The sequence below is a fragment of the Sylvia atricapilla genome, chromosome 8 (genome assembly GCF_009819655.1).
Source record: "Sylvia atricapilla isolate bSylAtr1 chromosome 8, bSylAtr1.pri, whole genome shotgun sequence".
NCBI lineage: Eukaryota > Metazoa > Chordata > Aves > Passeriformes > Sylviidae > Sylvia > Sylvia atricapilla.
In genome coordinates this window covers 24924976-24937734 of record NC_089147.1, presented here as the reverse complement: position 1 = coordinate 24937734, position 12759 = coordinate 24924976, and the positions used below count along the sequence as shown (strand labels likewise).

At 39.4% G+C, this 12759-nt stretch overlaps 1 protein-coding gene across 1 annotated transcript in view; it reads right to left on the bottom strand.

Moving 5' to 3' along the window:
- The window catches only part of RET (ret proto-oncogene), a 30817-nt gene extending 22622 nt beyond the window's left edge, over positions 1-8195 (bottom strand). Inside the window, exons 1-5 of the mRNA XM_066324156.1 lie at positions 8114-8195; positions 6271-6564; positions 5554-5795; positions 4462-4663; positions 3811-4010 (exon numbers count right to left, since the gene is read on the bottom strand). Coding sequence (XP_066180253.1) covers positions 3811-4010; positions 4462-4663; positions 5554-5795; positions 6271-6564; positions 8114-8120 — 945 coding nt within the window. The 5' untranslated portion in view covers positions 8121-8195. The remainder of the gene's footprint in view (positions 1-3810; positions 4011-4461; positions 4664-5553; positions 5796-6270; positions 6565-8113) is intronic.
- Positions 8196-12759: the final 4564 nt, after the last annotated feature.

Genomic DNA, 12759 nt, shown 5'->3' with positions numbered 1-12759 from the left:
AAATCATCAAGTTCAGAATGAACACAGCTGAGACTCTCTTCAAATAACATAGAAATTGCTATTACATAGTTTTCATAATATTACAGTCAAAAATTTTCTAGCCAGAAGAGCTCTCTGAAAGCCTTAAAAGGAATAAGAACCTCATTGTTTCCCATCTTCAATTTTGAAACATTTTAATCTCAAAATGAAAATATGTTGTTTTGCCATATTTGAACTTCTGTGTGCCAGAGTATCTAGGCTAGACCTCTCCTCAGTCTGAAACACATCATCTAAGAAGCACAGGAACGTAAAGCCCCATCTCCTGTCCAGCTCCTAAAGGAACTTATCCAAAGCTCACTTCGGTTTTTCCATTTACAAGAATGGGATTTCGATCAGGCCCAGAGGCATTGGCTTTCTTTGCAGGGAAAACCACAATGTAAAGGGTGGGGTGTTATTGAAAGGAACTTGGTGATGGATTATTTTCAAATGTTGCAGTGAAGAAATGTTTCCAAGAAGCACTACTGCTGTTAAAAGCATATCTGTACATCTTGGTTTCAGCACTTACTTAAGAATGTTAAGAAAAAAAAGAAGGTTCTGTGTACTAAGACCTCTTCCCAAGAACCTGGACTATTCAAAGCCAGAGAGGAAGCCTTTGCAGTTCTAGAAGCACACTTTATTATAGGATAATCCCACTTCATTTAACTTATTCCCATTTACATCACTGATGGGTCATTTGGCACCATTCCTGTCAGGATTTTAGGTGGCAGGATAACACAGAAAGACTATTAAAGCCATCAGAAGCAAGGCCATTCCTTTCTGGCCGTCTCCTCTGACAACATGCTGGGACTGGCAGGAAGAAGACAAGATTTCCACTGTTCATAAACTCTGTCTAGACACAAGGTCTAGACACGTCCCTTCCAGAAGCACGTCACCACAGCTTTGGTGCCGCGCTGCAACTACTCTGATGGTGCTCCTCCCAGACTGCAGGAGAACAGAGTCATGACCCATGGCATTAACCTTTAACTACATTAAACTGCCCTTTCTGCCTACTGTAGTAACTGCTCTTTCCAGGCACTTTTTTGATCACAACTATTTCCTCCAATGGGGCTAGAGAAGACTCCATAACTTTTTCAGGGTCACTGAAGAGCAGATTATCCTTAGAATAGCACAATGACCAGTTCTGCCCTCTCTGTATAATTTGACAAGAACCTATGAAGGCCTCCCTCAAGAAATTTTGATGAGAAAGCTAGACTTTCTCCTTTTGCCTTATTCCGCTAAGGAAAGCCCAACCTTGTAACTTTGCCCTGCTCCACAAGTTCTGGAGCCAGATCAGCTCTCAGGTGCAGCAGAGTACAACTCCAGGGGAAAAAGATAAAAGCAGCTATTTCCCCCTTCTCGTGAGGATGAAAAACCAAGTAATCAGGGTAAAGGGTCATCAGGTTTAACATCAGCTTATAGGGGAGGAACCTATAAATTTGCAAGACCCTCAAATAGTTCACACAGAAATACTATTATTAGAAATAAGAACAGAAAAATCCATCTTTCAAGTTCCAATGTTTAATAAAGTCTGGATAATGATACTGTTCCTCTTCACTGAATTCCAGGGACATTTCCACATATAACCTCTCTAAAAATCTCAGCCAACGTTATTCATCATTTGTCTCAGTAAATGTCAATAAAGCTTTAAGTCCTTTGATAAGTTAAATGCCACTGGGCAAGCCTGCTCTGTCAGGCCGTGCTTCTGTTACACAATTCATTTAGCTGCTCAAATAGACAAATGGCATCAGCCCAGCAGTTAATAATTTCTTCACGCTCCTGTGTTTTCCTTAGGGCAAGAGACAGTTCAGTCTTCATATTGATTTGGCCCAGTACTTTCCCTGACTACTCTGGCACATCAAGGCTAATTATGCAGCCAACTTTAATAATGTGCAGTGCTGGAGACTAAGCTCCCTACACTGCCTTGTGCTCCAAGCTGAGCACACTGTAAATTCAAACCCAGTTTCAGAAGCAAGTGGATGACACTTTAACTAACTGAGAACACCATCTCCAGAGCCAGGATGAGTTTTGCACTTCGCTGCTCAAGAATCAGAACAAAATCTCTTTGTGAATTTGTGTTTAGGCAGCACAAAGAAAAAGTTCTCTTCCCAGAGACTTGGAGTTCTTGCCAGGAACAGCTTTCCCTGCTACTACTGCCACCCAGTGAAACTGCACAATTAGTTGGAAATGCCACTGTTTCCAAAGATCCTAAAATTCCTTTTTATTCAAGTTGTTTGACTCTCATGACAATATTCGACACCAGTAGCTTTAAAAGTCAACTGGCTTTTTTTGGTTTTGCGCCCTGATATTAAAAAAATCCACATATTCCCAGATTTTAAAACTAAAGTGTTCAAGCAATCTAGGGTATGCACAGATAAACATGCTTGTCCAAATTTAATCTGGAACTTATTCATTCATAATAATGTTGTATGCATACACCTATATATAAAGACATGCAAACAGAAAAAAGCCCAACCAATTCATTAATCTCAATTCATACATACCTAACTGGTAAGTATCCACATTTGTTTCAGTTACAGTCATATTGTGGCACAGATACAAGAGTTCTAGATGCAAGGGTTACACTATGAGTATCTTACATACCTGTGCTGTTATTTCTTTTAGGGGGAAACCCAGGTTTCACCTTATTGCCAGGCAACAGGCAAAGGTAAAGCTTTCACAGTCTGGTGCTACAAAAGCCTCAAACCTAACATCAAAAATAATTTGATCTGCACAAAAAGAACAGACAATCCTCTGAAGTTTCTAACAGACTGGATATCAAAAAATTGCAGCCACAAGGCATCATGAAATGTCATAAAGGAGTAGCTCTTGTAGTGAGGCTTCTACAGGAGCACACTTGGTACCTTTTTCTTATTTAGGATATTCAGTGCAGACTATGGACAAAATGTCCCTTGTCAGAGCCGAAGAATTTTTATTGGTCACGTACAGCCCGTTCTGTACTCTGAAGAGCTATCAAGCTGCAATGCATTTAATCAGATTAGATATAAGAACATGCAATATATCTAACTTCCCTTTTTCTTTCTTTTTAAAATTAGCCAGAGGCTTAAAGATTAATAAAGCTTAATTCTTCCATAAAATTCTTCTAATGAATTGGTTTTCTTTGCAATTGGGATGACCATATTTTAATCTCAGTCCTCCTCTCTCCTACAATAGTTACAAGGCATGCTTTCCAGCAGCTCTCCCAAAAGGGTTTGTCACTGATGTTTTTAATATTCACTTTCATAATATTAATTATATTGAACTAGTTCCTTACTAATGTACATGTTCCATAGGAATTACATTGCAATTTTCACCTGATTAATGTCAACCTGTTAGGAAGTGTCTCTGGAAAGCATTATTAATGGCAATGGTGGTGATTAAGCTAAAACAAGGGTTAAATTAGGAAACACATTAATTACTAACTAGCCATTACCTGAAGAAAAGTCATTAATATACTGAGACTCCAATAGCTGGACAAATTCCTTTTTTGTGCCCTTGACACTGTTGCAGTTATTCATGCCTAAGCCACTCAGGGTTCCAAGTCCTCCTGTCCACAAGACGTTATTTCTCTCCACTAGTACTTCCACGTGTGGCCCCTCCTCTGTCATTACATGGTGGGAGAGGTAGTGCCCAGCCTGCTACCTCCTACATCCACCAGCAATCACACTGATAACACATTTTTCAGTGATTCTGCTTTAAAGAGTTAACCCCAATGAGCACTGTACACATCTGGCCCCAGTGATCCAGACCTTACGCTCCATCAGAAAGGAGATGTACAATTCACATGGCTCTTACCTGTGCGAAGCGTTCGGCATTTCTGTTCACTGTGAACTGGTAAGTGATGTTTGAAAACTGAATGCTGACAGGGAGGATGGAGACATTGAAATGAAGCATCACTGATCTTTCTGGGCCCTGAAATTCTGTGTCATTCACCAGAACATCCAGCTGGAAGGAACGATGCTCTGTGACTGAAATGCTTTTATTCAGTACCAGCTCTGCAAAGGAAAAGATTAGTCTATTAGCAACTCACATTATCTGCAAATGTATCTTTTAATACTGCAAGCCCAACAAAAACAGATAGACAAATTTAATTATACACATAATAGGAAATAGAAGGCAAGTTAAATACGAAATATGTTTTTATGGAGTTATGCTCTCTGTCATTCAAGATGTTTGGGAGGTCGTCTTCCCTTCTACCTACCAAGCTAAGAATCCTACAATCAAAACCTCTTGCTTATCAGTTTATACATCATCATCCCATACACTCCCTATCACAGAGATGCACAAGCTACATTTTTTCAGTACATATTTAAAACTCAGTGATTTTTTTACTTGAAATTTCTCAGCTTTCTTTGGCTCAATACTTACAAAATGCTCAGAAAAATTCAAGAGATTATTAGTCTACTAACAAGCAATTTCTCCTTTATTTGAAGAAAGAGTCCTTACTGTACTCGTGCCGAGTCCCCCTCACTTGGCTGCCATTTGGGCTGAAGTGGATTTCATCAAAGATGTGCTCTACACGGAACGTTTCACTGATCCAGGGATCGTCAGTAATGATGGTTCCTGTGTATTTCTTTCTGCTGCTTTCAAGGGGATAAATAGGTGTGGTGTCTGCATCGTACACAGTCAGCGTGGAGAGAACAGTGCCCTGGTAGGAAACAATAAAGGGCACTGCTCAAGGACCTGAAGCTTTCCTCTTCTGATAACTGCTTTGAAGACTGAAATACTGATCAAACAAGAGTTTACAACTTTCAGTGAAACCCAGGCAAATGTATTCAGAGGTGTCTTGTCAAGTCTTGTTCTAGTCAGGAGATGGCAGCAAACTCCCAAAATCAGTCCTTTCCCTTTTAGACACCAATCCGATCAAAATGTACTGTGAAGGGAAAACTGACCACCGAGAGATTTTGTTGTTAGGAAACAGAAGTTCTCTCATTAAATACGCATCATTCTATGCCCCCCAAAAAAGTCTTCCCTATACCATTGACTTATGAAGGGTCATTGCTCCCACGGAAGAGCTGAAGAGCCCACCCACAGCAGAGTGTACTTCTCTGCAGAAGCAAGGGGTGTGTGTGTGTGCAGGGGCACCAGAGACACTCAGGATTTCAGTCCTGATAGATTACACAGATTCGAATGTATGGGACAGATATACATACACACACTTGCTCTAACAACACAGTTTTAATCCCCTGGAGGAAGCAATCCTGTAAGTAACAAACGGAGCACAGCTCAGCGTGGAGAGATCCAGAGCAACCCCGACCACAAATTCAGCAATTGTCCATCCCGACCTTGGAAACTGCTCAACATCTTTCACACTCTTTAACTACTAACCCAAACTCCTCTTTCTTTGGGATCTAAGTAAGACATAACTCGGTGCAGAAGAATCCTACAAACAGCATTTAACAATCCCAGATCTGCAGAGTGGTGGGCTGGTTGCCAAGATCCATTACCCAGGCAGAACATGCTGCTTCCCAGGAGTCCTGCTCCCACTGCTGTGCTTATACTTCAGGGAGAAGTAAAGGAGAACATCACCAACGTTACCTCTTTCCTGTTGAACTCCACGACAGCATCTGCAGTATCAGTGCCATTGGGAAGGAAGGGAGGAGAGTCATCTTCATCCAACACGTTCACCAGGAAAGGCACCTCAACCTGCATCTCCCTGAATCCCTCTCTGACGGTGCACTTGGCGATGAGCTCGTATCGCTCCCTCTCCTCCCGATCCAGGCTCTGTGTCACCCGCACACCGGTGGTGTTCTCGTTGTACCGGAAGGGAACACCCTCAGCTGCAAAACACCACAACATACACAGGCACAATCACTCCTCAGTGCAGGGCCCTGATGGCTTTAGTACCCTTCTGCAGTTCATCAAGTCCATCTGGACATCATGACTGCACAATAAAAGACTCAAAAGTGAAACAGAGGGAACTTGCGTGGTTATATTAGGGCAGGGAGAAAGCATGGAATATATGAGAAGATTCTCCAGTTTAGAACCAGCACAGTTTAAAACTCAGGATATTCTCAGTCTACTTTTAGCAAATAAAAAATTCTAAAACTGATCTTTTCTCTAGGGAAGGGGATAGTCCTCCTTCCCATTTCCTCTGTATTATCTCAAAGGCAAAAACTTCAGGCTCAGTTTAGGTTTGCAAAGGAACTTTCTTTATAGAATCAAATCTAGAGGATCTACTACAAAAGAGATCTTTTAACAGTGCAGCTGCTTGAATCTATTGCTAGTATGTGAGTGGCTCAGATCTAGTTTTACCTGCAAGCAATTTGTAGGAAATGCTGAGATTCTGACACAGATGATGAACTGAGGGTAACTGGAGCTGATGAAATGTACCAGGTGGTTTATTCTCCTTGATGTGAAAGGAGAGATCCATCTCTGTGAAGCAAAGCTGCCTTGCTGTCAGGGAACTGCAAGCTGGGGCAGTAGCATTGATCAAAGAGAGGAAAACTGTGGTGCGTGTAGCGGAGTCACATTCCTTCTCTTGGAAAGGGTGGGATGAAAGGAAGACGTACAGCATCACCTTGGATAACGGCATCCAATTTCCTACAGCTTCAGGAAGGAGAAATCACCATAAGAAATACTTTACAGGAGACAAGCCAACATTTCTTTTCCCTATATTCTACCCTAGTCCATTATTCCATAAATGATCATTTCATCCTATTATGTGGCAAAGCAACTCTTCAATATGCCAGATGCTGGTGGGAAGACCTGAAACCTTAATAATCCAAATAAGACTAAAATTATAGGCCTTGACACCAATTTTGCATTATAGAATCTCAGAACCAGTATCAGCATTCTGTCTGTAAGACAGTGACATAAAACCATGTCACTGGCAGTAATCAGCTCTTTGACAGGACTGCTTTTCAAAAGGGCTAGAGCAAGAGCGGGGTGGAAACAAGAAACACAATGCATGAGATGGCAACAGCTACTAAGGACAAACCTCTATCAGGACTAACATTTCAGTCACAGCATTCCAACAGTATGGACCAAAGTCTCTAGGTTCAGAGAACAGATTGCTTCACCATTTTGGAAATATGAAGAGGTGGACCAAAGATAAAACAGAAGTCAAAATCAACCTGTGGCATCTACATCCTCAAGCCTTGTTTTGATTCCCTTGGCTTCACTACAGACAGCACAGTAATATCTCTGTAAAGGATCTAACTCACTTGAAAAGTTGTTCTAGGTCACTTTGATCTGTATGAACAAAACAAGGCTCTCAAGTGTTAAGCAGCTATTCCTCCTTTGTTCAGCACAAATATTTGATATACATGAATGGCAAGTACCAAAAATGGATGAAATATCAAACACTCAGCACTTCAAAAATAAAGCATTAAGTGTCTGAAGTTGAAAATTTCAACATCAAGGCACCTAAGTCTGCAGGTAGTGCTGATACATGGATCTTACAAACTGAAGACAGTTACTACAGACTCTCTTCAACAGTAAAATTTCTGCAACTGATCACAGTGGTATGCCATTAACTCCTCATCCATTTCCTCCTCCACCTCCTAATGATACCTAATTTCCTCATAGATCAAAATCACCAAAACCAATTTACTGCTAGAGCATAAAAGAGAAAAAAAAAACTGAGATAATGAATTTCTGTAGTAAGCTTCTCTAACAAAGCCAAATCTCAAGAGAGGGAGAAAGGTACAATTAAGCATTTCTTCTAAGAGCTCTTTGGTGTTACATGCAAATGTACTTTGTGAATCCATGTCACCAGAATTCAAGGACCATTTATGTAAGAATTTGAACCATTCTCACAGCATTTGTCTGGGAATCCCCAACACAATGAAAGTGGTCTCACTTGGATCAGTAGAGGAACAAACTGTAAATCTCAGTGTAAAGCTGTGAGCTATACAGCTGTGAAATGCAGAAAAAATATTTCCCATTTTGCAACTGTCCCACCCAACTGGAGTTCCCAGCGTGAGTAACAGAATCTGTCCCAGGTCGGCATCTACTTTGGCACACTGCTGTGGGGTTTCATAGCGTCTGGTTCCTCCTTTTAAAAGGGCTTTTAAATTTGATGCTCATCTTCCAATGAAGAAATCTCATTGTCTGAATTTATTTTGCGAAGAAAAGTTTGTCTTCTCATACTTACACAGCATGTTAAAGTCCTCTCTATCCAGGCTTTTGCTGAGGTAGAGAAGTCCTGTTTTTTCTCTGATTTGAAACCAATTGTTTTCATGTGATCTTGCTCGAGAAATTACGAGATTCTGGCACAGATGAAAGTGGACCCCTTCCTCTTGTGAATCCTTCAAGGCATGGATGCGCAGAAGCGGTGTTCCCGCTGGCTCGTCAATGTACACATTCTCCAAGTAGTCCTTCCTGGGGAAGTAGAGACCCAAGGCCACTGCAAAGGAAGGCACACAAGAGAAGAGGCAGTCCCAGTTAAATGATTTTTGCACTGGTGTTTTCTTAATAGATGTGTTTCCAAAGAAACAAAGGTTTCATTCTCTAAGAAGTAAAGAAGCATTTAGAAGATGTAGAAAAAGGCAGATCCTCATCTGGTGTAAAAAAAATACAGTTCTACTTCACTGAAGCCTAGGACCCAGACACCAAAAAAATAGCCTATCATTTATGTTCAATTACAAAATTATCTGCTTTTTGAAAGCAAAACTGCTTTGCTGTAGACATGGCTCAGTTTAAGATGAACACTTAAGGAAGCTCTGCTTGCCAAATTTTGCTTAAGTTCCTTCCTATCTGGCGCTCTCAGTTTTAATTCCATCACCTCACAGATGATATTCAAAGAAGGGAAAAAATCTTTGATGAAATCACACACTTTAAAAGCCTTTACACGTACTCTCTGTTGAGAGAAAACACAAAAATTTATCAGTGGCTTGCACACTTTTCTTCAGGTTACACAACCCCCTCTGACAGAGTTTTTTTAGCACCCCCCTTTCTTAACAGGCCAGCATGATACTTTTGGTACAGAAAATGGGAGTTGTTAAAAAATGCTGGAAATGTTTTAAGTATTTTAAACATGACAGATAGGAAAGCTGAGAAGTGAGTGTGAAAGGAAATGTACATTTCTTATTTAGTACAATGGCTGTGACTGACCCGACCGTTTCCCACCCTGCCACTGAAGGCATTTACATTTATTAAGGCTCAACTGCCCCTTGGTGCCAGTTTCTTCAGTGGATCTCACTTCACCAGGTCGCTGTGCAATGACCTCCCTACCTGCCTGCAGTGCTTCCCTTCCAATTTCACTTCTTGCAAATGTGATCACAGTGGAATGCTTGATTAGCAAGGAGGGGACAAAGTGATGCTCGCTGTGCTCACACAGACTGAAATCCTGGAATTGCCACTCTTGGACTTTACATGGACTGTCAGTCAGTACTTGTTCTCTTGAATACTTGAATACTGCAAAATTATGCAGCATTTAATCCAACTGATAAGGAATCAGGCATAAAAAACCCTCATTCATTTGCTCAACAAATATAAACAGTAACAACTTCCATATGTTACTAATACAAAACTCTCCCAGCTTAAATCAAACCAGATACAACAGGAAATGATGGTAACACAGCAGTCAAATTAGGGATATAATGCCAAAACATCTTCAAAATAGCATCAGGCTATAGCACATATTTATGTATTAGTATTGGATCCATACACTGTTCTACTGAATGGAGTGCACTGCAAACGAACTGCAAACAAGAGACCTCTAAGTTCATTTAGAAATACCACAGAAACTATTGTACCTTGACATGATTCACAACATCATCTGTATCCTTGGATGCAATTACATCCATCAGGTTTTCAGAGGCCCATTATTTTTTTTTCTACATATACTTTGCAATATATGAATAAAGTAGCAAAGTAATGCGGTAGGTGAATTTGTTCCAAAGGAATTAATTCAAAGAGAAGCCAACCAGAGACTTATAGAGAGTTTTAGAAAAGCATTAACTCTTCACATTCTCTGTCCACAAAAAAAAAATATTATTTTTGATTCTGGCACTATCACCCTCTCTTCTTTGTAAGGAAGATTCCTGAATATTTGTATTAAATTTCCAGTATTTTTTTCATCTTTTTGAAGTGCAGGAAAACCTGGGGAATATGTGCTGCGAGAACTCCTAACAAATGGATTCAGTTACAAGAGGAATAAGGTGATAGTCAAATACAAAGCCACGTCCCAGTGCAAGTAAACAGACTCTCTTGAGGTATTCTGTGTAAAAACTTAATTTTAAAACAATGAAAATAATCTTAATGAAAAATTAAAAGCTGAAAATTCACCACTCAAGACTAAAAAATTACTTTCAACTCACAAATGCATAAAAATGAGGCTTATATGATGGTAGCTGTTATTTCATTTCTGTGACTGAGGTGAAGAGTCCTGTGTGCTCACATCATACAGTACAAGAACCAGCACCACTGCAGAGATACAAAATCACCTCCAGCAGAAGGAGCATATATAGGGTATATATAAACAATATCAATGAGTAACGTGGGAAGTTGGAAAGAGAGAAAAATGGAATATTTTGAGTTGCAATGATTTGCTTCTTTATCTTAAAAAAGTGTGCTAATCTTTATATGATTTGCTCTACAAATGAGGGCTCACACTACACACAGGTACAGTCCAGTCTAACCAAGTACATGAATAATTATGACAGACATGGCCACTTAAATGCCTGAAACCTGGCACACAACTACCTCTCAGCAGAGTCAGCATCCTGACTGCTCTGCATTTGAAAGAAAAGGTTAATATTGATGCTGCAGACCCTCTGAAGTTCTTTGGCATCACTTCACAGGAGAAGTCTTCTCCATTGTCAGAAAGAAAGGGAAAAAAATCCTGTAATATAAAAATCCTGATTTCTCTGTAAATAACAGAAATGCAAAACCAGGCTTTGTATTTTGAAGAGAGGAGGATTTGTTAATAAAATAATTTAGCATTTACACACTAATTAGCTGGAAATGTATTTCACAAGTTTCAAAGCCTCTTCAAGAAATTAGAAAAAGCTGCTGTAAGAGATTTAAATAGACATGTGATCTTTTTCTACTCAATTCAAACCTAAAACTGATTAAACTAAATTCTCTCCATCAAAAGTGTTAGCTTTTAGTACAGAGCAGACTTCCATATTGAGGACAATATCCAAGAACAGTTTTAAGTGACACTAGTGAATATGTTCAATTTTCATATTTTACTTAGGAAACAAATATTTGAAGTGTAGAGACTTTACAATGCTGCAAAATTTATATATATATATATATATTTGATTTAGCCATGTAGCTAGATTCACCCAATATTGTGGAATTACTGGGATTTTGTAAAGTGGTTTGTGTCACTGACTCAAGCACTGAAAGAGATGAGAGATATGCAACAGACTGCCCAGGGCACAACCACACTCTGCATATAAATCTTTGGGGGCTAATTTTAAAGGAGACCTTTGAAGTAGAAATGTAGCACCCACTTCTCAGAGTGTGCTCATTCCTTTAAGCCCTAGTGAGTTAAAACCAGATTCAATAAACTTGCCATCTGGCAAGTATGCTGCAGGAGGAAGAGGTTCTAATCCTGGCCACAGTTCCTGGTGTCCTGAAAAAAAAACCAACAATCCATTTCCATGGACTTGTGCAAGCTTCCTATGGAAGCCAGATGGAGTTTTTAATGAATCTGCCATTTAAATAAAGAAGAATTGAGACAGTTACATTCAAACTGATGGTTAAAGTGCTTTTGGTTAGGAATTAAAAGCAGAGAAAAATTTTGCGTTACAAGCTTGAAATGCACCACAAGAAGGTTGTGCTCCATAACATGAGAGAATCACAGAATCATTAAACTATTCTGCCATCTCTGAACATTTTTTTAGAGGATGCTTCAGCTCTCCATACTACAATCAACACAGGAAACATGGCAACCTCTGATGGATGAGCAATATTATGGGATAACAGCATATCAGTAACACACAGAAGAGAAAAGTGATCACGTTTAAGCGGATGTAATGCTACTAACTAATAGCTGCTACAGGAAATAGATACAGTTATGACAGCAGTTTTCCAGTTCAGGGAGAGAAAGCAGGTAAAACGAGAGCAGAGAAATGAGATTACATGGACTTTAAAGCCTTCATGATTGCCTTTTGAAATAAGGCAGTATTTCATGTGGCCTTTTTCAGTCATAAACGATTAGGTAAATAATGCCTTTTTTGATACAAATTGATTTTTTTCTGTACACAATTTGCTGTACAAAACTTTAGTTGTTTCTACTGCTTTTTATGCTTGCCACTATCATCTTGGGTAGCATTTGGGCATGGCTCTTGATGACAACTGTTAAACTGTTGTTGACTACAGCAACATTATATTCTTAATGTCAACCTTGATGGCAGAAAATTCAGCTTAACTTTTAAATCACAATGAAGGAGCAGGAATTTTTTTTTATTAGATACAGAGGAAGACTTGACTGTTAGACATTCTCCCAAACAATGTCTGTAACCATCCTTCAATGTACAGATACAGACTTCAAACAAACAGTTTTGGAGTAGCAGATGTCTTATGGAGTCCACAGTCAAAATTCAAAGTTCGAATGACCGCTGTTTGGTTAAAGTTACACTAAGCCTTTGAACAAAAGGTTCATTCTTAATTTAAAAAATTCAAATGGCTGAAACATAACATTACTGGCTAAAGTTATTTTGGGTTTCATTGCTCACATAACTGAAAACTCTCTCGAGCATTAGTGTCTGTTACCTTCAAATTTCTTTTCATTAATTCATGTTAGTACACTTTTGTCCAGTAAATGAAATTCTTCACAGATACCAA